This window comes from Diorhabda carinulata, chromosome 3 (genome assembly GCF_026250575.1).
Source record: "Diorhabda carinulata isolate Delta chromosome 3, icDioCari1.1, whole genome shotgun sequence".
Lineage (NCBI taxonomy): Eukaryota > Metazoa > Arthropoda > Insecta > Coleoptera > Chrysomelidae > Diorhabda > Diorhabda carinulata.
In genome coordinates this window covers 33,246,871-33,274,148 of record NC_079462.1, presented here as the reverse complement: position 1 = coordinate 33,274,148, position 27,278 = coordinate 33,246,871, and the positions used below count along the sequence as shown (strand labels likewise).

General features: G+C 34.8%; 1 protein-coding gene across 1 annotated transcript in view; it reads left to right on the top strand.

Annotated features, from left to right (window-relative positions):
• The window catches only part of LOC130891795 (membralin), a 116,227-nt gene that overhangs the window by 17,940 nt on the left and 71,009 nt on the right, over window positions 1-27,278 (top strand). Inside the window, exons 6-7 of the mRNA XM_057796760.1 lie at window positions 1,451-1,508; window positions 18,224-18,307. Of these exons, the coding sequence (XP_057652743.1) occupies window positions 1,451-1,508; window positions 18,224-18,307 (142 nt within the window). The remainder of the gene's footprint in view (window positions 1-1,450; window positions 1,509-18,223; window positions 18,308-27,278) is intronic.

Genomic DNA, 27,278 nt, shown 5'->3' with positions numbered 1-27,278 from the left:
ATGAACTATTCGACGAAGGCGGCTCTCAATTTGGCCATTGTATGGCAGGTGGCACCGTCTTGCTCAAACCACATGTCAGGCATGTCCAATTCTTCCATTTTGGGCAAAAAAAAAATCGTCAATCATCACACAATTCACATTAACGTTCCGGCCATCGTCGCTTCTGAAGATGATGCCACCGGCCTATAAACCTCACCAAAGATTGACTTTTTCGGAAATCATAGCTCTTGCAATGCTTCTGGCTGGTCTTCACTCCAGATGCAGCAATTTTGCTTGTTGACAGAAATGAGCTTCGTCGCTGATAAAAAAGTGAATCTCCCTCCAAATTTGCCAGCGCCCATTCACGAAATGTTAGACGTATAGCTCCAATTCTTGCATCAGCCGTATCTTATAAGGTTTTACACCCAAATCCTTTCGCAAAATTTTCCAAGTAGTTGAGACCCAATTGCTGCGAACGGCGGCGAATCGACATTTCACTGGCGGATACAGCCGCAATATTTTCTTCGGTCCTCACTGTACGTTTGTGTGTTAGTGGTTTAATGTCCAATAGGGCTCGAAATTTAGTCAAAAGCTTCCGAATAGTTCCCTCAGTAGGCACTCTCTTAACCGGGCATGAATTTTAATAGTAAAATTCAATAATTTGCAAGCGTTGTTCGTTCGTAAGCCGATTCATGATTAAATTATATACCAAACTAAACAATTTTGACAATGACACAAAACAAGATTGACGCGTGATCTGTCAAAAACAGTGTTGCCAAAAAGATACCAGCAAAAAAATCACTCGTTATATCAGAAAAGAATTTCTAGAATTTTAGAATGTAAATAAACAAACCAAGAAACTAATAAATAAAATATAGAAAAATAGAAATCATATGAAAAACAAAATAAAGAAATCACCGATACGATAAAAACAAACATGAAACGAATTCCTCGAACCGGTGTATTCGCCAAATTTTAGATTTTTTTCCATTATAACCCAATTAGGACCGGTTCACCTTCCATGTCGTGGACAAGTTTGTCACGTATCTTGTATAAGATTAAAAAAATGAAATGATAAGTTGTAGGTTATGTAGAGATTTTTTTGAGATATGACGTTTCTCCTTGAATTGATCTAAGAATTGTCCATTGGTATTCAACTTTTCGGAATGTAATTTCTAATAGAATCTAAAAAGTGATTGACATTATCGTCAAGATTAATTGGTACGATTCCCTCGGGGTAATAATATTTGAATTACAATATAATATCATGTTGTTTTGCCCCAATAGGTATGATAAACTAATAATCGTAGGGAATAATGTTATTATTCCTATTAGCAGCTTTACTATTCCATTATACACAGATGTTATCTCTGCAAACATTTGCTTGACCGCTTTACGGATACTGTTTATAGATTAGAAACAGTTATTTTGAATTTATAATATTTGAGTAACAATTTTTTTTTAATTCCAGACCGTTTCGGTTTCGATGTTATTGCGATATTCTCATCACCAGATATTCGTCTTTATTGGTAAGTTCACAAAAAAATTCCTATCAATTTTTCTCATTCGTTTATTTTGAAGTTTGGCGGGATTGATTCTCTCAATTTCTTCAACACACGCTTTTAATTTCTTGTATGTAAGCGAATTTTTGAACTCGATTGTCGAGATTTCCAAAATATCGGATTAGTTTTCACTTTTTGTAAAAATCTTAATCGAGGTTCCAAGGTGCAATTTTTGGACTCTACGCGCACATATTTTGACGTTCTCGAATGTAAGGCTCTATAAATAAAAGAGGAAGTCAGTTTCAAACTTATTTCGACCAGATAGGACATTAGAACAAAGTAGAATCCAGGAAGTGGAAAACCTATTAAATATATGGAATATTTGAAGCATGTATTCCAAAATCAAAAGCATCAAACTAAATTTTGGTAAAAGCAGGAACAAAGACATGTTAGGTGAAGAAGAAATCTTGACTAAGTATTTTGTAGAGGAACTGAATAAGCAAATGCGACTAATGTTGAGGTTAGGTTATATCAAAACTGCAAATTTTTGAAGAAATGAGGCTATAAAAAAATGGAAAGGCATCAGAAGATCAAACAATTATATCAACGTTACGTAAAGGAGGAAGGATGCTTAACGATTTTTTGACTACCTTATGGATTTAATAGTTGATGTCAAATAAATGGAAATATCTACTTATTAGCCTTATATATAAAAACGGAAACATATTGGATTGTAAAAATTCACTTTAGAACACTATTTATAAATTTCGAATGGTGTTGCGCATTGAGGACTCAGAATAAAACTGTCCAAGAGTTTTTTCCAACTCAAATTATAACTTTAACGTTGATGAAGATAAAAAATGAAGTTATAATGTACTATATATTTTTAGCCTTGAAAAAACTCTTGGACAGTTACATTTTAAGTCTTCAACGCGCAATATCATTCGAAATTACATACTAGGAAAGACAATGACTATTCATTAAGTACTATCAAAGATGATATCGAATGGATTACAACCCTATGAGAAGAAAACAGAAGGCGATTATCCAAGTAGCTTAAGAAATGAAAGTTCTATGACTGATCAGATTTTTAGCATCAGGAATGTCTTTTTTTGGACCAAACAATAATTTTTAAACATGAAGAAAACTTTTAAGGGTCAAGGGTGACGAACTCCAAGTATCTTGGCTCAATCATTACTGGAGGAAATGAATTGAATCAAAATGCTGATTACTTTCAGCATATTTTGAGAAAACTATATACACACAATAAAAAATGGAGATATTTGAAGAATTTGTAGTAATTTAGCACTAAGCAAGCTGAACGAATACAGTTGTTCGAGCATCTGGAGCGAATGGATGAAGAAAAAGCAACGAAGAAGGAAGATTAGAAGGAAAAAGAGGGAGAGACGCTCCGGAAATAGGTGGTTAGTTGAGATTTAACAAGACCGGAAGAGAATACAACTCAAATATTGGATAAACAAGACCAGGGATGTTGATAAAGTGTGTCGTAAACGAGACCAAGGTCCTCCATGGGTTTTAGAGCCGAGGACTGAGTGAATAAATCAAAGACAGAACACTAATTTAATAACTTTCTCTTACTAACATTACAATGATCCACTAAGCAGATACTTAGTAACTGCTAGAAGATGGAGTTGAATTATTAGAAATATACACCAAATAGTCCTAGTCACATTTAATTGAACATAATAAAAATCATCTATGACGCCATGATATGTGCCGAAAATGAAGATGATCTCCAAAGATGATTAAATACCTTCAATCTATAAGGAAAATTTTCCGTAGGCAGTAATTGATCACCACCATCAATACCGATTTTGAAAACATTCTGGAATGAAATGAAGCAAAGACCCAGGCTGCTATTTTTACAAAGAAAGCTGGAACTGCAGCGCAGGATTTGGTTCTATCTGGACATAAAATATCATCATCACCGCAAATTCGCTTGTTGAGTTTGGAAGCTGGCATAGTCAAGCCGATTTAGCCAAGGCAGCTTCACGAAAACATGGAGCCCTCTTCAAATCCAAAAAGCTATATACTCCGCAACAGCTTCTAAACCTCTACAAGGCACAGATTCGTCCATTTTTAGAATATTTCTCGCACATTTGGAGCTCGGCACATCCCGCCTAGAGAAATTTTTGCAATACCTTCTCGTCAGGCAGTCGTAGCTAATGAACACTGAGTTCGCCTGCAGACGCCCAGAACTTCAATTTATCCGAACTCATTTCTTTGGAGAAGTGGAGGACTGCGAAATTAGAAGACGGTAGATAATTCAAGTACCTTGGAATTAACATAACCAGTTATGAAGACGTAGATGACAAGATAAGAGGACAAGCCGTCTTCAGAACGTAGTATGGCGAAACAAACATCTGAAACAAAGGCACATTTTTACGAAGCAACAATTAGATCTATACATCAGAAACAAGGGCAGAAACATCCAAAACGAAACAACTCTTGGAGACTACAAAAATGATAATTCTCAAGCGGATCTCTCGATAAACACCACGAGACCGAAAAAGAAGCGAAAACATCAAACGTACATGTGACCTAACTAACATTAATGAATCGGTATCACAGCATAAGAAAGAATAGAACCAACACAAAATCGAATTCTGGATAGCAAGATAAATCTCCAATTGGAACAAGAAGTAGAGGTCGACCACAAAAGAGGTGGAGAGATTATCCAGAGCTAGATATCAAAGAAGGAACCGGCGATAGACCTATTATGGAAGAAAAAAAAGAATGTACCGAATAAAATTGACAATTGATAATAGTGTCGTTGGAAAAGCTTAAGTAGTAGCACTTGGTTAAGTACAATTCTACAAATACGGTATACGGAAAGAAGTACTTGATGATTCGACACGTAACGGATGAAGTATGAGCTTGTAATATGTTTCATAAGACGATTTAATATGATTTAACAAATAAATAATAGCTAACAAAAGTTTGAACAACAAAATAGTGGTGTTAATTTTTTTGTCAACTATGTTACTTGTAAAAACTACATGAAAACTATGCCATTTTGATCCCAGTTATATCAGTTGACACTTTCTTTCAAAATACAAAACTCGCTTTGAAATATATTAAAAAAATCACAATGGACTATCCAAATCGGTTATTTCCGATTGAGCATTGTCGGGCATTTGATTTTTTCAATTTCCAGTCAAGTATTTAGGCGTAGGTAGTCAAAAATTGCTATTAACTTCAATTTCCAATGTATTTTAACAATCCATGCGTTGCTTTGAAAAGGGTTTGGAATGTTATAGTTCAAAATGAAATCGCGAAAAATATTACCGTTCGTTTAAAAACAAAAAAAATGGTATTTCGATGATGCATTCGATTGATAAATGTTCAAAATGCATTTTATGAAGTCTTTTGAGTTGATAAAGTTTGTATATAATTAATTCGATCGAATTTTTTTTAAATAAACTATGACATCCGATCTACATTAAAAATAAACCATTGTCTTTTGATAAAAATATCTTAATTAATTGGGAAAATTATAAACCAATAATTGAAACAATCAATTATATTATACTGAAGCATAATAATAAAATGTTGAAAAAAAAAACAAAAAACACGACAGGAAAAATATTATAACATTTTCAATACATTTTTTTTGATAAATCTCAATGATTTAAAGTCTTTTTTAATAGCAAATTAATTTAAACATCCCATTCAAAATTCAATCCCTCAATCGCTCACACATCTACTCCAAAATACCAACCTCTCTTTGACCTTTCCACTTTCTTTGCCTTCTTCTCCCCCTTGGACCAAAAATATTCCCATAGTAGATACCTCACTGAAGGTAAACAGCTAATCTCTGAAGACGATAACTGAGTTATCGAAACGCGCGTCAGACAGTTTATTTGTGATTGTTGGTGTAGTCGTTGCTACGATACCGGGAGCAAAAGTTATTCTGTGCGTATTCTGTTGGTTTCTCCTATCATTAAGATATTTAAAAAAAATCCTGATTCAGCACGTTTATATAAAGCGATGAATAATTTATAATAATTGATAATATTTTAATTTGAATACCACATACTTTGGAAACTCCTAGTTTTTATGATAAAATATATTAAAAAGTGTAAATAAATTATTATTTTTTCCCATAATTCGCAATGAATGCCTGTATAGTTGTCTAGAAAACTTGTTTTTTTACGTAAATTTCAATTATCTCAAAGTTTCTTGAAGTTATGGTGTATGTTAACTTTTGCCCTGCGGAGGTCAAAATTCAGTATATAAAATGAAATTCATTTATTTTTCCGCCTTAAAGAGCTTCAACTTGAACTTCCAAAGAATACATCGGCGTGGGGTAGATTTTGCTTTATGAGGTTGTTCATGGAAACACCTTGGAAGCCTGGACAATCAGGAATAGATCAACATTAAAATTGGTTTGATTAAAAAATTATACTATTGATTATTGTTTTTAATCTGTTGCTATTTTCCACACAAGTTCACGACTAAATTACCAGGTCTGGCTATTAAATAACGAGACTGCGTGCCTAGAGGACGCCCTAGTTGAGTGGGGTAAAAACGAGGGTAAAATTTCTTGTTTTCTCGAAAAAAAACTCCGACTCAGTGCTATAAATTGTTACAAGAGGCCTATGGGGACAATTATCTATCTCGTGCGCGTATTTTTGAGTGGTGTAAGCGCTTAAATGCGGGCCGAGAGAGCATTGAAGATGACCAGCGGCCAGGTCGACCCGTGACTGCTTCAACTCAGGAAACATTGATCCAAAATCAAACCAAATTGTGCGTGCAGATCGTCGAATGAGCTCCCGGATGATTGCCGATGCTGTAAACGCCGATAAAGAAACGATTAGAAAAATGTTACACGAGGAATTACACTCCTGACCAAAAGCTCTTGCGTCAACGGGTCAGCTCCTTGAAAGGTTAAAAGAAGATCTGCTTTGAAATAAACTTGATTTGAGTCGATGGAAGGGGTAAAGCAAAAAACTATCCTAAAGGCCTAACCAAAGAAGACTTCCAGCACTACTTCGATCAATGGAAAAACGTATGGAAAAGAAAGTGGCGAGGAGAGGGGGTATATTGAAGGGGAGCCATTCGAATGTAGAATAATGTTTCATTATCCAAGGTCTCTGCGATTTCTTTATCGTTTTTCCGCGATTTTCCGTTATGCGGGATACGTTTTTTTAATATACCAAAAAATAAACATCGAAAAACAAATCTACTCAATCTATATAATCCCACTTAAATTTATATTTGTGTGAAGTGTCTATATTATTCGTTTCATTACCCACGAAGGATATAATTTATGTTTAACGTTGTTTAACAAAGTAAAAAATTCAATTTCATTCTCCAGTAATTTACTTAGTGCGATTATCTCTGTAAATTTCAATTAAGACAAAAGCTTTATTAAATGCTTTTGATAATTAATTAAATGATAGTTACTTGAGATAACAGTGTTTTTGTGCAGACCAACACGGAATGACGCGACAAAAACCATCAGTTTCTACATTTGAAAATGTTTTAAAATTCATAATCGACCACATTTTCTTTCTTCCATTATTTTATTATAAGTTCAATAACAGGTGTTTTTCTAGAGATTCACAACTTTCAGTTAACTATTCAGCAACTCATAGTTACTTTTCCTTTAGTTTGGTTTGACATTCCACTATGTATAGATTTACTCCAAGGCAAAGCTTTCGAATTGTTTAATGTTTTTATCAAAATATTGGTTATGTTCGGTAAACTGTAACTACTCCAGAAAACTCCAGTTCTTTCCAATCCGATCAGTTGTAACGGCTGATGTAACCTTGATCTTTTACTATGATCCGACATCCAAAAGATATTCCATGGAGTGGCATTAGAAAGGAGAGACCGTACGCGAAAAGCAATAAAAAGTGATGACTACAATCATATCAATGCGTAGGCGCGGTAAAATCAGCCGAGGTGTGCTCTTGTTTCATGACAATGTCCAGTTCATACTGCTTCGCTTTCCAAGGTTACTCTACACAGAGTGTGGACACCATATACCCCTGATCTGGCTCCGTCCGACTATTTTTTGTTCGCAAACTTGAAGGAGGAATTAACGGGTAAAAGATTTAACAACGGCATTGAAATATGTATATAGTGGCATAGAAACTTAGGTCAGAAGTTATATTGGAAAATAATTGTTAGACTAAGATGTATTGAAGAAGATCCAAATAATAATGAAAGTTTTATTCGAGGTGATATCTTTAGAACTGAGAAAATATACTGAAATTTACATTTGAAGTGTTTTTGTAAAAGTTCAATGAGAATATTGCTAGAAAATGTAACAAATTGAGGCCGTGCCATTATTCGACCCGAGTTATGTCACTTGAATGTCTTTGTTTTAGCTAAATTCACGGCCATAGTCCAATCTGTATACGGTCTTGGGCTGTTTGGTCGTCTTGCAAATGATAGAGGAAAGCATCTTCAGAAACTTCGATCGGTTCGACTGCTAACGAAACGTAACAATACAACCGACGACGGCCGAACAACCCCAAAAACCGTACATAGAGGTTTGTTCTTGCTAGCTTCACTGGCAGAACTAGGTCGGGAGTGTACACTAAAGCGTTCTTTGTAGCAGAACCAGCGCTAGTGTCGCTGTTCTTAGTAGCAGTGCAAGAAAACTAGTTCATCCAGTTCACTGTACTGCTTGCACTGGGTCTAGAGTCAGTTCAGACAGGGCAGTGCAAGATAGTGCAATAAGTGTAATCTGCAATCGATGGCACTACATCTTCGTCATCGGACGAATGTAAAATATCAAAAAGTACTATGATTGGTCAACAAATGCTTCATTGTTTTCTGCACTATATCGTTCTTTGTATCCGATCGAACTAACTCTATATACTCAGGAACTGGCCTGCACTGGTCCAGCTCAGTACAGTTCCAGTGCAACTACCAAGAACAAACCTTAGATTTGTTTTAGCTGTTTACATCGAATTAAAACAGATTCTATATCTACTATCAATTTCCTCTTTAGGTTTAAATAAACTGCTCACACTGTCACTATCACTGGAGTCATAGCAATGACTAATTCAATTCATATTTAGTTTTATTGATGATGCCTCACAATTTCTAAAATTGACTCGTTTAGGTTATGAAGCTGGTTTTTTTGGGGTATTTACATTTCTACTTGAAACTGTTTCGGGTTCGTTTACCAATGAAATATTGCATGTTGCCCATTGGCTGGCATTAATCTTGGTGATATGTGGTTCTAATAGAGCTGCATATCACAGAGTTCGCGCTACAATTGATTGATTCAAAGAAACTTTTCACGTAATGGTCCAATAAATTGGCCACCAATATCTTATGATTCAAACCTATTGGATTATTTTTTTAGTTATCGTGTCTACGTCGATAAATCAACAATCGAAAAGCTACCGCTGATGGTATATCTTACAAAAAGTTTGTAAGTATGTACGAGTCAACTATAATGGAAATTATTTTTGAATATTTATGTAATAGATTTTCCAATTTCTTATTATTTAAACAGAGTTTAAAAATTATTGCCCCTTCGTATTAAATACCGAGTTTTGTGCAACTATATTGATATTGATTTAACAAAAAAAAGAATAGAGGATGAGGTGAAGGAATTTGCTTCAGAGCAGTGGTTCCCCGTGGAGGATAGCCGGATCTAAATTAAAACATAGTTAAATAATTTCATTGTACTTTAATTCTGGTATGTTGAAATATAATTCTTTTATAAAAATCGCGTAATCCCCCTTTCATGCTATTAAGCTTTCTCCGTATGGCGATGTTGATACTTTTAAAGTTTTTCTCTTCATTAATTTCCTCGCAGTTGCCGTGTAACTTGGAAAGTTTTATCATTACCGAAAGTATGCTGGAAGCGCGATTGTTATCAGTGGCGGGATGGGGGCGGAAATACTATTTATATATATATTGAAAAAAATTAATCTTTTTTATTAAATTTTCTTCGGAGCGTAACGCCGAGCGATAACTATTGAAAAATGGAAATTGGTGCTTTGCTTCAACGGTATTCTAAGGACTTTTTAATTAATCACATTTCACAACGATATTTGCATACTGTTATTTTGGATCGGTATTTTATACGAACTGTTAAAAAATAAACGTACTAAAATGAAATTTTCGGAAATATCGTGTCGAAGTACTGCTTGAATCGGTACTACGCTGATTCATTCCTAAAAAACGGGATACATCAGCCTGTAACAAATTTCTACTCTTGAGCTTGGAAATGTGGCAATAGCGCGGACAATTAGAATGTGTAAAATAGTCTTAATATTCGTTTCAGAAAGAAGGGAAAGTTTTAATCATTATTCATCATTTTTATGTAACTAAATTTACTTACTCTATTAATTACATGCTAAAAACAATATTAAAGATTAATACGGCAAAAAAATATCTACTTATTATGAATATAAGAATTGTTAAAGGGAATTTCTAGCATATTCAACCATTTATCAAGAGTTTTTCAATGCATCTTCATCGAAATCGGGTCTTGACGAATTTTTTCACATACCTCTAAAACAAGAAATAGATTCTAGATGCCAAATAAGGGCTGGATGTATGTGGGGAACTCCAGGTTCTCCACTTGAATCACCCCTGTGCTGCTATAGTAATATGGGGCTTGCTATAGTCAGGCAGGAGGATAACATTGTTAAATAACTAGGCGTTGGTGGTTGGTCCACGCTCTAAGTACTTGATCGAGACAAAAAATTAAACTTCTTGTAGTATTTGAACATACAAGACAAGTGGTGCCATCTGCCTTTAGTTCATTCCCCAAAACTTAGCTACAATTTTCAAATTCTTATCTTTGTTTAGCTTAACTCTAGTAGTTTTTCTATTCCTTTTAGATTTGGATGTTTTGTAGAATTAATTCATGTTACTCCATATTTGGACGTCATGATAAAAAGTAAATTATTGTCAAAAACCATTCTCCAGCGAACTATTCCACGAAATTAACATTCGCTAATTCTTTTCTATAATTGTCCCTAGTCCTTACATTCTATTATGTACAGTTTTATTATCTACATCTATCGAAGTTTCTAGCTTTGATAATTTTTTTTGTTGTCGTCTCATAAAACGTTAATTTGGATCAGATTCTTACTATGGCTCATTAAGTATGACATCAACAACTAACTGAATGGATGGCTGAAGAATCAGATGGAGCCTTACTGTAGAAATGCTTCAGGTCTAAGACAATAGAAAAGATCGACATTACGACAAAGATCACGGCCCTGTCAAATACCATTTAAGACGATTATGGAAAGCGACAACTGTTGTTTCTACGAGAAAGTAATAGAGATAGCGAATGTCTCTACATCTAAGGAGTAGTGTTAACCCTTTAGAAATTGGGGTAAAAACCCGAGTAAAGTAGCGTCCTTTAGGAAGAGCCTACGTATTTTGGAGACAGAGATAGATTCAGACCGGCTGGAAAGATATCTTCAATCTTTTCTAACCTATCACGATATTTCTAATTGAAATCTAAATTTTTTGAAATCGTTTTAATATTTTGGATTTTTCATATCCACCACTGATTACGCTACTACTTATTAATGAAAAATCGGGTTCCCGCTGACGAGTAAAAAATAAAACTCTAGCTGACTATGCTGAAGATTAAGAGTTTCATAAAAGATTTAAGAGAGAGTAAGGCGGGATATATTATGAAGGATGTAATAGATTGGAAAATAATTGGAACTTGTGATGCCCGCAACTTGAATACTTTCAACAGCAGATCCGTTAAATTAATTCATAATTACAAGCCACGTTCGATAATTTTTTTTCTATTTTATAATCATCCACAGATTTCTGTAACAGGTACCCTACTGCACTTTTATTCAAGTTCAAGAAGTTGTCTCTACGTATGTATAATGATGAAATGAATCAGTTTAAAGTCACCAAAAATCTACAATCTGGTATTGGTTTCTGGAGATCGAACTTTCAATGTACGAAAAAGGGTTTTATTATAAAAATTATTCCACATTCGAATGCTCCCCCTCTCCTAGCCACACACCTTTCCATACGTTTTTTCCATTGATCGAAGCAGTGCTGGAAGTCTTCTTTGGTGAGGGCCTTTAGGAGCTCTGCCGTTTTTTACTTTACCGCATCGACTCAAATCGAGTCCCTTTCAAAGCAGATCTTTTTCTAACCTATCAAGAAAATCTGAGCAGACCCGTTGACACAAGAGCTTTTGGTCAGGAGTCAGATTTTTTGGCACCGACTTCGCACAAACTTAATTCCACTGTTTCGAATGTTGGTTGAACAAAAACAGATTTGAGACGAAATTCACCGCAAAACTAAACTGTATAAGTGAATGGGTTTAAAACACCATACTAGAATGGACAAAAAACCCATAAAATGGTCCACGGCTGGCTCAAGTGGATAGAACTCAAACAGGAATGTAAACTTAAACACTATTAGCTTGGGCAATATATGGGGGCTAGACTCGAAGATGACGAAGAGGTAGCACAATAATCAAAGTTTGATATGTACTTATACCAAAAAAAAAAAAACATATATACAAAACGTAAAATTAAACTTAGCTGCGCATCCCTAATTCCTAGGAGCAGCGTACCTTTGCTCACGTCGATTAGGCAGTCGAGGAAAAGTGACCTTAACACTTCAATCCAATACGTCTCGTCTGGGTTTGTGTAAGTAAGGGATAGAAGGGGGTGTCGTGATACAGTGAGGAAGGTAGAGGGAAGTGAATATATTGGTTTTTCCTGAAAATGATACAAGGAATATCGGAGAGGATTAAGTTAATAGCATACTGTTAGGACTTGGAATTCCCTGGGTCAGGTATTGGCGAATCGGGGGTCGAAGGATTATTATTTTATTGAGGAAATTGAGGAAGAACGCCTTGTCTTGGTGTTGAAAATAGCTGCCCATGTGTTTTGTTTTTTTTTTGGTTAAAATTTAAATTATTCGATCAGCGCCGTGAGAATTGTTTACTTCTTTTATGAAATTTTCCAATTTTTTTCTCGTACAAACATCTGTCAAACAAATGGCTTTGTACTTTTTGTCATCGATTAGTTTCTTTTGTTCTAACGCACCTGTTGCCTTATGAACTTTAATACCAAATAAACAATCCATGATTTGCTTCGTTTTACGTCTTCCGTGAACAATTTTAGTTGTATTGCAGTCTTGAAAGACCCATATCCGTAGATACATAATCCAGATAGCAAATTTGAATGCACAATATGTTACATAATGATTTATCCATGTTTCCTGAAAGATTTTTGACGGTCTTAGCTATTCGCAATCAAATGACAAATCGTTGTGGTTGAGGTTATGTTTACACCCTAAATATCAGTAACAGTCAAAAATATAAAACGCTACCCTGGTATACCACCTCGGAACCGAATAGCTACATTTCGATTTTCGTCTTTGTGGAGATTTACAAGTGAAGCAATGAAAACATCGCCTTCGGGTACATCGACTCAGAAAAACAGGGGCTATACTACACATAGAATTCCCAGAATATACCTACGATGGACCGGGTGACTCGCCTTTATTATTTAAATAATCAATCATTACAGATACTTTTCGGAAATGTTTCGTTTTCTTTATCCTAATTGTTTAGTAAAATGCGGAGATTTCTGTGCTGCCTATGAAGTAGTCACCGAATTAGACCTAATCTATCGTCTATTTTAATTTATTATTCATTAGACCGTAAAATTTCCTCATTTAATTTCTTATATTTCTCTTCTTCCATCTCTTAATCTTCTTGATCTTTCTGACTTGAAACCAATTGTTTCTAGATAAATCTGTTATTTCTTCGTCGATATAAAGATCTATTTCTGTTGGAGGTGGAGATTTGAGCAAGATTGATTTTAACCACTGGTGCAGACTGGTGAACGAAATACGTATACTTTTTTTGAGCCACATTGAGTATTTAAGAACTATTATAATATAGATGTATTATTTCCCATATAGGATGGACCCACTATAGGTCCAGATTTGGGCCAAGTATCTACACCTCTGACCCTATGCTTGGAAGCCGTTATTCGACCAGACTTGAAGGGAATCTGAAATGATAACAATGTCCATGGTTTGCAAGCCTGGAACAGGCTTGGTTGACTAAATAATCCCAAGACTGGTCTGCAACCGTAGGCCAGGCTGGTTACTTGTGATGGGATGGGATGGCCGAGGCGAGGTTACATAGAGTTCAGCCAGGCTTGGCTGACTATAGAATGGCCGGGGCTAAGTTACTCGTACTTCAACTAGGATTGGGCCATTATTGGTTTCCCAAGGCCGGGTTTCCCAGCGTTGGTCCAAGGTAAGCCCCGTCGTTCAAGTCTGGGGGCTCCTAATGGTTTTGTGCCTGGGCTCCAATACTTTATCAGCTAGTATCAAACCATAATCTCATAAATCAAACAAGAACCTCGTAATATACTCTATTAAAAGGTTACGTGTTCACATAAAATGTAGAGGATTGAGAAAATCACTTTCACAAACGCTAATTCTTGGAAACCTTTCAACTATGTACCTGTTGTTGCCAAACAGTTGAATTATGACCTTATATTTATTTAATTGATGACATTAATTGATCTATATGAAAATTTTGTTAAATCATCTAATTCTGTTGGGAAATTATTTGTCCACCCTGTACGAAGGATGGACGTAGGGCTGAAGTAAAGGAAACGGATATAGCGGATCGGGATTTTTCTTATGCAAAGCCTCCGCGACCGCACCAGTTCGGTCAACATGAGCAGTTGTTTGCCGGTCTGCGGACAAGGCATAGCCAAGGGGCGCATACTGGACGTTCTCAGGAGAATTGTCTTTACATCCGTGTTCAGCTTAGGTCGCACCGATGCCGTTCACGGTATTAACTTTAGCCATATATTCATATACATCATATTTTGACGAAAAGAAGAAGTTTGATACTGATCTCCGGTCATCCGTTTATTCTTTTACTTTGAACGTATCTCTGTGCTGTTGGAAACAGAATAAATGAAAAAATAAAACAGATTTGTTATGTTTTCTCGACAATTTTTTGCGTTGAATGCCTCGATTGATTTATACAGAGTAGTAGAAAATCAAACTTTATTTTTATTTAATCAGACTTTATTCTATTCGAACAGATTATTCTATTATATACGAATATTCTGTTTTCAATCTGCTGCAAATGTTATTGATGGTCGACCAAGGATTGAAAATTCCTTGATTGTCTGACACAGATTGGGTTCCTTTTTTGTATTTAGCAGAAGCAGAAACGACATTTCTGCCTGGAAGATATATTTTGAGTTCTTCTAAAACATAAGCAATCAATTACTTGTGGATTTGCTTAGGGGGTTTTCTCAGGAGTAACTGATCTGCAACTAAATATGTTACATTCCCCGTATCAGTTTTTTCCCAATAATTTTAACTCTAGTATGAAACGAATGATCTAAATTCACGTTACAATCGATTAGTTTTGCATTTCTTGTTGTTCAATTGACTTTTCTTCCAATATAGTTGTTTCTCAATTAAATTCAGTTTAATTTTTCTGATCGTCTTCAGAATTTTTATTGAGAATAGTGTGACGTTTCACATTTCTCTGTTTGATTTTATTGTTGTCAGGATAAGATCCCCGATACGCTTTCAATAGACTACTAGACATCCGCTTTCGTCTCAATCATTATTTTTTTTGCACCGATTTTTATTGCGGTAGAGAATTTAATACCATTTAATTGGAATTTATATTATGTGTCTAGGGTCTTTTTACTTTTGTAGGAAACCGATACATCATAACGTAATGGTAATTTCAAGGACGCGTTTTTGTTCAATTATTTAGGTTGTAGAGTGAAATTCCAACTAATACGTAACTAAATATGATTAAATTTAACAATTGGTTGTAATGATTCAAAAAATATTTATGTATTTTCTGAGAATACATTTTGTTTAATTCTATCAAATCTATATGATTCTAATAATTCTGGGAAATAATGAATAAACTATAGTGGAGTGATTCAAATTTTGTATTATTATTATTATTACATCAAGAAACGTTTTCATTCGAGTTCATTTATAAATTTGTATGGAAGTATTCGATTCGATGTATCCGATGAAACCATTAAACACAAATAAAATGAAATAAAAAAGTTGAAACGTGACGTTTTATAAAATATCTCTTTATGTTATCGACGCAAATTGAGTCTCGTAAATAAACTGGCCTCAAATTTTTCTATTGATACTTTGTCGGAATATATTCGCACTTACTTCTTATCTGTATTTTCGGTATTTCTTTGTGATGTTTTGTATCAATAGTTACCATGGAGTGGGTATTTCAAAGATCCTCAAAGAATATACCGTACGTACGTACCCAACGTTTCTATATTTAGCTGAAAGCTATAAGTAAATAAACGGATCACTAAACGTATATATATATATAAAATATATAAATAGATCTAATAAATGTTCTTGATTTTAGGTCTCTTCTGTTTTAAAATTAGTTTTTTTTGATAGTTTTTAAAAGAAAGAAATTTTGACGTTTGGACTTTTCTTTAAGTCTCTAAAAGGATAAACAGATACTACAATCAATTTAAAAACAAAACAGAAACGAAACATCAAAACATAAAACATTTTTCCTTAACATATGTACAAGGACTTTCCCAACAATAAGTCATAGAGGACATAATACATTATCCAAGTATTTCACTAAATTAAAATCTAAAACACCAAAAGAAAAAAAAAGAAGAAGAAGAAGAAAGAAAAAAAGTCCGACTGAATGTTATAAATTGTTTCAAGAGACCTATGGGGAAAATTCTCTACCCCGTGCGCGTGTTTTTGAGTGGTGTAAGCTCTTTAGTGATGGTCGAGAGAGCAAAACAAAATTGAAGACAATGCTGATCGTTTTTTTTTCGACATTAACGGTATCGTGATGACTGAATGGGTTCCAGAGGGTCAGACTGTCAACCAGATTTACTATTTGTCAAGTTGTGGAAGAACAACTCGTGGATTTTGCGCCAGGACAACTCACCTGTCCATAACGCATTCTCTGTGAAGCAGTATTTGGCCAGTAAGCTCACTCCAGAGCTCGAACACTCGCCGTACTCACCAGATTTGGCTCCGTGCGACTTTTTTTGTTTCCGAAGATAAAATCTGCTTTGAAAGGGACCCGATTTGAGTCGATGGAAGCGGTAAAGCAAAAAACGGCAGAGCTCCTAAAGGCACTCACCAAAGAAGACTTCCATCAATAGAAACAACGTTTGGAAAGGTGTGTGGCGAGGGAAGAGAAGTATATTGAAGGGGAGCATTCGAATGTAGAATAATTTTTATAATAAAACCCTTTTTCGTAACCAGTCTCGTTATTTAATAGCCAGATCTCGGTTGCTTGAAAGTTTGGTTCATATTTGGTGGAAATTCCAATTTTTCTGATACTATCACTTTGATAATAAGATCAAATAATCTTCTCGAATTATAAGGGCCGTTTTTTTTTCAACCTCCGATAGGCTATAAATAAAAGACAAAATCATATAAAAGAGATTGAGACATTTGTCATATCTGTGGACAAGCATTTCAATACCCTCTTCAAAGAAATTCGTCGTCAATGAAACCTAACCGTTAAGTAACAATAAAGTACCAAACCGACCTTCAATATTCTGGAAATTCCGTAGTCAAAGCTGTAATGGAGGATCTGCGGTTTTCTTTAACCATTCTGTCAACTCGTTGAATCAAGTCATCTGAAACAACAAATTTGCGTCCTTGGTTCCCTTCATCATGTACATCGTTACGGCCATCTTCGAACTTTCGACACCATTCACGTACAACACCATCACTCATGAAGTTTTTCCCATATAAAGAACTATAGGCTTTAAGCCTGTAGAAAACGAATCACATTTCGCAATTCACACTTGGCAGGAGCATCAATAATGGCGGACATGTTTACGTGAATGTAGCAACACGCCGACTGACGCATGAATGTCAATATTGGTGGAGTATGTAGTATGAGAGCTTCGCAGTCGCATGCCCGCTTTCTTCTGCCCGCGTAGCGTCTGCACGCAGCGATCGGAGGCTGGAAAAAAAACGGCTCTAGTATATTAGAGGGTTAAAATCAATCGTTTTCATGTGACCATTTTAAAAAGATGATTCTCCATATTTTCCCAACGATCAAAACAGTTTTTATTATGTGTATTGAAACTAATGTATTTTTCAATCTTATGTAAATATGGGATCAACAAAATGGTGGATATGTAGCCCTTAAAAGTATTATAAATTCTTAAAAGTTACTCTTTGGAGATGATGGTACTAATCACGTATGGAGCTGGTACACTTTTATATGCAGTACTTGAGAAGTGACTTGTGGTGAAACAAGAACCTATCGAGGTTTGAAAAAGTACAGGAAGTCTTTTTTGTCAGATCCTTCAGGACACCGGCCACTTTTTTTCACATCTTCAAAAGACTCAAATTATTCCTTTCAATGCAGATTTGATTCGACACGTGTTATAACCTTTTCTAATAAGTTTGACTAATTTTCAATCGCATCCAAAGTATCAATACAAATATTTTTGCGAGCTTCTTGTTGTTTAGATGCTGCAGCTGACAGTAGTTAACTTTTGGCGCACGCGTACTTCTTCTGTAGCAGCGCTAATCTCGTTACTTAATAGCCACACCTCGTAGAAGAGTAGGTCTCCAAAATATATGAGCTATTAATTTTTTACTTCTGTTACTCAGGCATGAAGTTAATTTGGTACATGTACAAACAATTTCGTCTAGATTAAACATTCATGAATTGTGAGTTATTTGCTAATATCATTTCTTTTTATTTGTTTCAGTCGACCTCCTGCAAATGTTGGAGTTTAACGTTACCGTGACTTTTCCCGCTGCCCCTTTGTTGACAGTTATCTTAGCCCTTGTCGGTAAGTACAAAAAAAATGAAAAATAAATGAACAAAGTCCGCGTTCATAGTGTTGTTACAATGAAATATGATCTTTAAATACTACTAGCTCGAAAATACACAATAGGGATCACTTTTCTTGGAAAGGATAAAAGAAACCATATACAGAAATATCCTTTTTTTTTCGGATTCCACACAAAATCTATTGCTACCGAAGCTCTTTAATATTATTTTCTTTAAAATGCTCTGCACAACCAGGAAAAGGAAAATTCGTTCCTGCATCCCTTTTTTTTTCTTCTAAAATTTCAACTTATTTTTGAAGGGGATTGTTTATAGGCTGATCCTACATCCACCTTCATAATTTCAAATGAAAATGTTTGTTAAACTACGTTAAACTTTAATACGATTATATTACCTTCTCCTGTATGTGGTGTTGTGAGCTGGTTTGTAACTTTCCTTTGGACTTAGAGCAAATGGTTTGTATGATAAAAATTTAATTCGACAGAGGATTCGAACCTCCGACCTTCGTGTTGGAAATTAAGCACTTCGACAATCTTATCCACTATACAGTTACTGCTTGAAACAGTTTCGACGAAATGTAGGTATAAAAGCAGCGAAGCCGTTATACAAGGATGGTATCAATTAAGAAAATAAAAAGTTAAAAATGTTTAAAAAAAGAGGGGGGTGCTTTTTTCCATACTTCTCGTACATCGAGATTATTATCGCTACTAAGACAAATCAAGCCAAATACACGACGAAACTGAATAGAAAAGAGAAGAGAAAGATGGAAAAACTCGAAAATAAGTAAGAAGAGGAAGAGGAGAAAATAAAATCACAGCCGAGAATTTAAGGAACATGGGAATAAGCGACCTTAGTACTGTTAGAAATTTTCAAGATTATGGATAGAAGATTGGAAAATGGGTCTGATAGTACCGGTGTACAAAGAGGGAAGCAGCAATTACTGCAATAATTATAGAGGAATATTCCTCTGTTATGTGTACCTCTAAAGCTTTTGAAGAAATAATCGAAAGAAGGCAGAAGCATCTTTGGAATCAAAGAAACTTTTTGGATAGAAATATTTTCAAACGCTCCAAAGAATTTAATATGGGAGAAAAATCGAAAAACAAATAGTTCAATATTAAATTTCGATTTTATTCTTTGCACCAATCGCCAAAAAATGGTAATCAGAAGATAAAAAAGTATGTACTAATTAAAAATAAGATGAACTAAGTTTTTTTGCGAAATTTGAACATTTTGCGTGAATTGTGGATATGATGATGTAGAAAACAAATCTCCAAAAAAAAAAGGAGTAGCATATTTTACTTCACTTCACATCGTTTGTTATTAATTTGGGAAATCTGTTCTATATACTATTCATTGAAAGACATTTCGTATAAATAATTAAATTGAATTACAAATAAACCAAACTAATGATCAAAAATATTAATCTACTGGCTGTTGTTGTCTTAGTTCGGATAAGTCATTAATAAAATACGGGACAGTGCTACTTGTGCATTCAAGTTTGGTGTCTTTTCACGAAGTCCAAACAGAAGCACAACGATTCATCTAAATCAAGAGTAATTATCGTTCACTAATATTGACTGAGCGAAAAATTGCCACTCGCTGGTCTGTGTCTCCTTTTTTTTGGTTATTAGTCTTTGGAGACATTTTGCGTAATGCATAAATTCATTATTAGCCCAATGAACGGTAAGATGGAAGAAGGCGATTTTTTTTATAATTTAAAGAATAATCTATTATATAGGATGAATAATATTCGAAGAATGAAATTTTAAATAAAACCTTTTTATTTTCTAAATTGGCTGTCTGCAAAAATATGTCACAAAGTCAATTGGGTAAAGAGTGGGCAAAAACGAAATATTTGTTCGATATATATCAACATCTTGTCTATCTGCATAAGAAAATCAAATAAAAATATTTTGATAAAGACTAAAAGAAGTCGAAACGTCAATTTTTGTCTTCCAAAAATTTAAAAAAAAAACGAATTTTAAAACAGAAGAGAATATTACGAAACATAAACATATATAAAGGTCTAAGAAATATATATTCCTACTATTCCATGAAATAATTCCGAAATTTAATATCTAGAAAATATATTCTGCCGTTCTCCAAAGGAGCTAATACCCTGACGAATAATGAATTACATCTCCTCTGAAGAGCGTGGTCGACGTCAATTTTTGTCGATATTAACATCCCCAATGGCTCGCGGTTACAAGGAGGGGCTTGTAACCACTGACTAGTTTCGACGCTATTACGTCTCATCAGAGTAGTTTAACAAACCTCGGCCGGGTTTGAGACCCGAACTGAAGACAATTTACAATCGAAATCTATATTATCGGCGACTACGCTACATTTAATATCAAGACAGCCTCAAACTGCGACGCCATGTGCAAGTGCTTCGCAGTTTCATTCATTGCAGCAGCTTTCTCATGAGTAAACAGATCACGCTGCAGGTGCATCAATTTAGTTCGATTCTACAACTGCTACCAGTATGATCTTGAAGAATTATTTCGATTAGATATCTAACTTACTAATTATAACGCAAAACATGTAATCACTCTCGAAATATTAATATGTAAGCAACTAAATATCAAAATAAATATCGATAAAGTTTATGTATATATGGTATGTGTAAACTTAAAACTGACAAAAGTACCGAAAGAATCCATGGTAAAATGTGATAAAATGATTAAAAATTTGATTATTCATAATCAAGATTTTTCTTTTACTCAGTACTTAAGTCGTTTGATGCGGTGGATGCCTCATCAATTCGATGTTTTAACTGTTCAAAAACTTTTGTTTGAATTGATGTGTGAGAGCTCGCATTGTCGTGGTGAAGAATGATTCGTCTTCTGCGATTGGTTTCCCTGATTTTTTCGAAGATTTCTGGCAAACAAATGCTGGTATGACATTCAGAAGTGACTGTTCTACGTTACTCTAATGGAACCATTAAAAAGGCAAATCTTTATGATGGTAATGTTCGATTTGACATATTCACATCAGTGTTGCCATGCTTCAAAACTTAAGTAGCACCACTAGTAACTGAGAACTGAACCTATTGTGTATGCAACAATCCATATATCTCACCCCCTTGGAGCAATCTGTTCACGTACGTCTCACTTGCGCATGCTCCTTTTTGTCGTCTTATCATCCTATATACGTGAATGATGTCTTTCTATCAACTTTCAAAGAATACACAGGAATAATTGAATTGCTTTCGAATTCTCAATTGTAGTGTCTTTTAGTAAAATCGTTCAATGAATAAACACTAGTGGATGGGGAGTTCATCAAGAACCAGCACGATTATTAGAAGCCTCAATCTTTACCATAATTTTTAAGCGAAATCAGTCTTCGGTGGAAAAAGGGTTAAGGAATTTAATTCGTACATGCTTGTTGATGATTTTTACATTTTACAAAAACTAAAGGAAGGAAATTATTTGTTATGGCTAAGAAGATGTAGACAATATCGTTTAAAGACCATACAAAACTGATAAGCATTCAAAAATTAGTTGGCTTTTCATTTGTTTTGTTCATTTTGTGTGTAGATTATTATCATAGTTAGTATTTCCGTCCACAAATCTTTATCTACATCTAACCTCCACGGAGGTTTTCTTAATTAATTACTTTGAGTACGTGTAAACTGATATTTTGGGGTATATCTGAAGTGAAGCTTCTTCATTTTCGTATATATCTATCTTTTCCATGTACATCAGCGACAATGTCTGTTTGCGATATTCGCGCACCGTCAAATCCGTGCCGTTAATTCGGCCGGATGGTTTTGCTTGCGTTTTATTGCGACGGAATGGGTTTTTGATGAATCGATGACAAGCTATAGGAGTAAAGGCGGGCGGTAGCGATCACTTCCAATAATGGAAAATTCATGGGCAGATTTTATGGGGCAGTGAGATATAGACGCGATTGCGTCGGTTGTTATTATTTCTGTCGTCTCCAGAGACATTTCCTTGTTGTATGACAGGTTTACAAAATATCATTTTAATTAAAACATTAGGCGATTTCTACTGCAAAGACGTAGGATATTATTTATGCAGAAGAATTTTTTCGAGACATCGAATACAAGAATGATAGATATTTGTTTCATTCTAATAACTAATTTATCAATGATATTCGCTCCAATAAATAAAAATTTTCTTTTTGGTCATCAACAAGTCTTTTGACATTGTCAGATTAGACATTGAAGACGTAAAGACGCAAACAACTTCATTTTTTAACTTTTTTCATATCCTTCTTGCTCAAATTTGGAAATTTTGCCCTAACATTTCTTTGAGTGTCCTCGTTTCCTCTTTTCCATATCTTACCAAATCTTTTTTATCGCTCTATTGCTGCAATAATATCCAAACCACGTACGTTGTTGATTTTAAATCACAGTTTCTACATTCAAGTCTTCTCTTATCGTTTAGTTTCTTATTCGCTCTTTTCTGGTGTCACCTCCGATTATGTAAGTACTTCATTTCTTCTGCTTTAATTTTTCTTCACAGTTTTTGTAAGTTTGTAAGCTCCTGCCTCTCACTACCATTTATAACGACTTGTCTTTGTTTATTTCTTTCCCTACCATCAATTTCTGTTTAACATATAGGTACTAAAGTTTGATTGCCGCGCTGTTCTTTGATTCACCTCTTCTTCTTGATTTCCTTCGTTTTGTATGTATGTCCACTCCTAAATATTCGAAACTCTTCACTGATTCCAACTGGATTTCCTCTTCTTTTTACCTACTATCATTATTTTTGTTTTCGAATAAATTTAATGCGTCTCAGAAGAGAAAAAATGGACTGTCCAAATATAGCTTTAGCTAATAAACTAGATAGAATCAATGCGTGTAAATGAGGATTCGAGAAATCATAAATAAGAATACGACTTACCGATGATGCGGGTTTCCAGTTTTAAGGGGCCCATTTTTGAGTAACGTCTCCACAAGGTTCGTCTTTGATTTCATTCATGGCAAAATTAACACAAAGATTGTAACCACCACTTCGTTGTTTTAGAACCCGGTGCGTAAATATACAAGCGACAAAGATTTAGCCAAAAATACAAGGTTTTTAATAAAATAATAGCGAATTACAGCCGTTTAAAAGAGTTCTGTTCCATTTAACATATAGGTACTAAAGTTTGATTGCCGCGCTGGTTCTTTAATTTACCTCTTCTTCTTGATTTCCTTCGTTTTGTATGTATGTCCACCCCTAAATAATCGAAACTCTTTTTTTTACCTACTATCATTATTTTTGTTTTCGACATTCTTAATTTTAATGTATTGTGTGTGGTTGGTCTATGTCTATTTCCTTATATTGCACACTAAAAACGAATCCCATAGAGTAATTGGCACCTAGCGTAAGAATCCATTTTTTAATCTCACCAAATCCCGTTCCTGGCATCCACAGCTCCTTGGGAACTTTATTTTATGGACAACCCTCGTATTTTGGTCAAATTTAGTTTTATTTTTTCAAGTAGTGACTAATACAATCAATTCAACGGTTTTTTTTGTTCCATTCAAGTAGAACGGTTTGTGTTTCAGCGATGACTTCCTCACTTTTTTTAAAGAACTTTTTTCAAGTTTGGAAACATCCTGAAATTACCAGATTTGAGATCTAGATAATATCGTGGACGCGGAAGGATTTTGTAGTTCTCTGAAATTTACTTTCTTTTCATTAACACGGTGCATTGTCCTGGTGGAGAAAAATTTTTTTCTTCTACGTATAGTTTTACGAATAGGAAAAGACTATTAATTTTTTCCGTTTTCGAATAGTCGATGAACGATCTATTCCGAAGTATAAATGCAACAACCAGTGATCTATTATTGAGTTTATTCCATCATTGGCGTAAGAATTTTCTTTATTTTTCCTTACTTTATAGCTCCAATCAGTAGTTGGAATAAGTAGCTTTTTGATTGTTTGATTTCCTTGAAAAAGTCACTATAATACTTTCGAAGCCAAACCTTTATCTTTATGGAATTTTCTCTGTAAAAAAATCTAAAATAAAAATAATAATTTATAGAGCTGAAATTTGATTATTCAAAATTACAACTGTATGTTACTTTTTTCAGTGTAGATCATATTTTCCGTCCACGTGCTGGCGACTGAAAAATTACTATGTTTAACTATGCAAATTTGCCATCGTCTCTTATCACTTCCGAAGTCTTTGACGCCTCCGCCATAGTGGCATACTATTGACATCGTTGGCGCCGCATCATATTTAACGGACCGGGCTCTTTCACCCACTGCACCACTCGATAACAAGTTGACTGGAATTGCTATTATATTGGATATTTTTTTCCTTTTTTTTAATTAAATATTTGTTTCTGAAATACGAGAAACTTCATTCTAATTATTTAAGATAATTGTAATGGAAAACTTTGATTTATGAGGTAGCTGAAATATTTCTATTTCTTGTTAAAAATATTTTGCATCTACAATATTTTATAAGGCACATTAGCAGCAATGAAACGCTAGTAGTTCTGGAATTAACTCAATACATCAAATCCTATAGGGATACTTCAGAATTGGACGAACTAGGGAGAAAAGGCCTTAACCCGACTTCACCAACACTTTGATCTATTGATCTTTGTGTAAATTAAGATCGTACGTTTTGTCGTTTTCACTTATCGACTGGTTTAATAGCTTTCTTAAAGACCGATCCATCCAGGTCGCTCTAGATGGATACACCACAGAAAGGTTATAGGTCAACGCTGGTATTTTCCAGGGATACACTTTGTCACCAACTCTCTTTCTCCTCTATATAAATGATCTACTTGACAAAACTGCAAACCCGTTCTGTAACTTCGCCGATGATAGCACTAGTGTCGTCGTTCAAATCAACCGCACCAATAAACTCGGCTGACACCCTAATCCGTAGGTAGCAACAGATAACAACCATCAATATCGATCTTGAAAACATTCTGGAATGGGATGGAAGCAATCTGATTGATTGAAGAAGGCTGGACTGCAGCTTAGGATTTGGTCCTTTCTGGACATAAAATATCATCATCATCACAAATTCGCTTGTTGAGTTTGCAATATACGCTGGCATAGTCGATTTAGCCAAGGCAGCTTCATAAAATTTGGAGTCCTCTTTAAGACCAAAAAGCAACAGCTTCAGGTTCAGACTCGTCGAACTTTGGAATATGCTCGCACATTTAGCGCTCGGTTCCCAAGAATACCCTGAATATGCTCGACACAATGCAGAACAGACCAGTTCGACTTATAGGCGATCCAGACTCTGTTTTACCGATACTACCACGGCCAATGATCTTCCGAGCTGTCCAAACATAATCCCTATACCAGTTTTTCCAAGACCTACTCGACAGGCAGACGTGACTCATGAATACCGTTTTCGCCTACAGACTCCCCGAATTTAAATTCATCGGGACTCATTTTTTTTTAGAGAAGAACAAGCCTGTGGAATTAGCTACCAAGACAAGTCTTTCCCGAACACTAAAACCTACATAAGTTCAAGTTCAATATCCACAGGCATGTCCAAACGGCAGGCATCACTCGAATTACTTTGGTGTAAAAGGATTTACTAGGGGAAACCTATGAAAGGTCCTATGAAGGAGCTCTCCTTTGCCTTACGCATTTCGTCCATAATTAAAAAGTCGTTAATAATTTATAGTCTGATTTTTTAGTTTTTTCTGATATTTCCCGACATTTATGATTCCAGAATATATATTTTCAAATAACAAAAAAAAAAATAAAAGTTAACTTATCAGAGAAAAACCAGAAGATTTTTCTTTATAGAAATCCAGTTGAAACTTCACTTGTCTACAAATAGATATATTTATGGTTAATTCCAAAAACTTGATTCGACTCTTGGATTAGATTAGTTGGGAATTCATTTACGAATTTTTTTTCAACCAATACATACCGCCAATCCCTCGTATAAGTATAGAAAAAAAAATAAAGTGAATTTAAAAACCATGCATACGAGATAAAACGAACTAAATGATCCTTCCAACAGCTCGTAGTTCTCGTTGATTAATTAGCTCTTATATGCGATCATTTTCAAAAATGACATGTCAAACAGCAAGAGCGATGAGCTCATCCATCAGTTGCGGTATCAAAATGCTACACAGCGCGTCCCACAAATCCCTCAATAGATAAATTGGAAAATCGAGCCACTTCAAAAGCCGTCGACAGAATACGACAAATGTATTTCATCGTTCGTGGTCTTGATAGTAAATCTAAATGTAATATTGATAGTTTCAAATGATCAAATTTAGAAAAATATTTCATCACGGATATAACAATGAGCTATAATTGGCAGCCATTTAAGTGAAACTATTTTTGTTATTTTCACAAGCTCAGCAATGACTTCAAAAGTGCTATCCGGACTCTGTTCTATCGAAAAGAACCGTCTGTTATTGGTTTGCTGAATTTAAACGTACAGACACCGATGATGGTGAACGTTCTGGACGTCAAATTGAAGTGGTTACTCCAGAAAACATGAAAAAGTGCACAAATTGGTTATATCTAATCGTAAATTGAAATTTAGTGAGATGGCTGAGATCAGAAGGCAGTGTATTTACAAAACGATCGTCATCTGAGTGGACTGTAGTCGGCAAACCACGTCCGAAGCGTCGAAAGAAGAGACTATCAATAGAGAATACTACATATAGTTTTCAGTTCGTTTGACTGCAAAAATCAAGGAAAAAGAACCTCATATGTCGAAGAGAAAATCACTGTTTTACCAAGACAATGCACCGATTGATAAGTCCATGGTAACGATAGTTATAAATTGCACGAATTACATTTTGAATTTCTTCCTCATCCACCGTTTAGACCAAATCTGGTTTCCAGTGATTAGTAGCTATTCGCTGATCACAAAACATGCACTTGGTAGTCAGCTGAACTGAAGCCTATTGGATTACTCTAGAAAAAAACTATTTTGATGAATGTAAAAAAATTGAAAAATAACCTTTTTTTATCAAACCATAAACTTACCCATTTTCACTCAAAAAATTGTCTCTC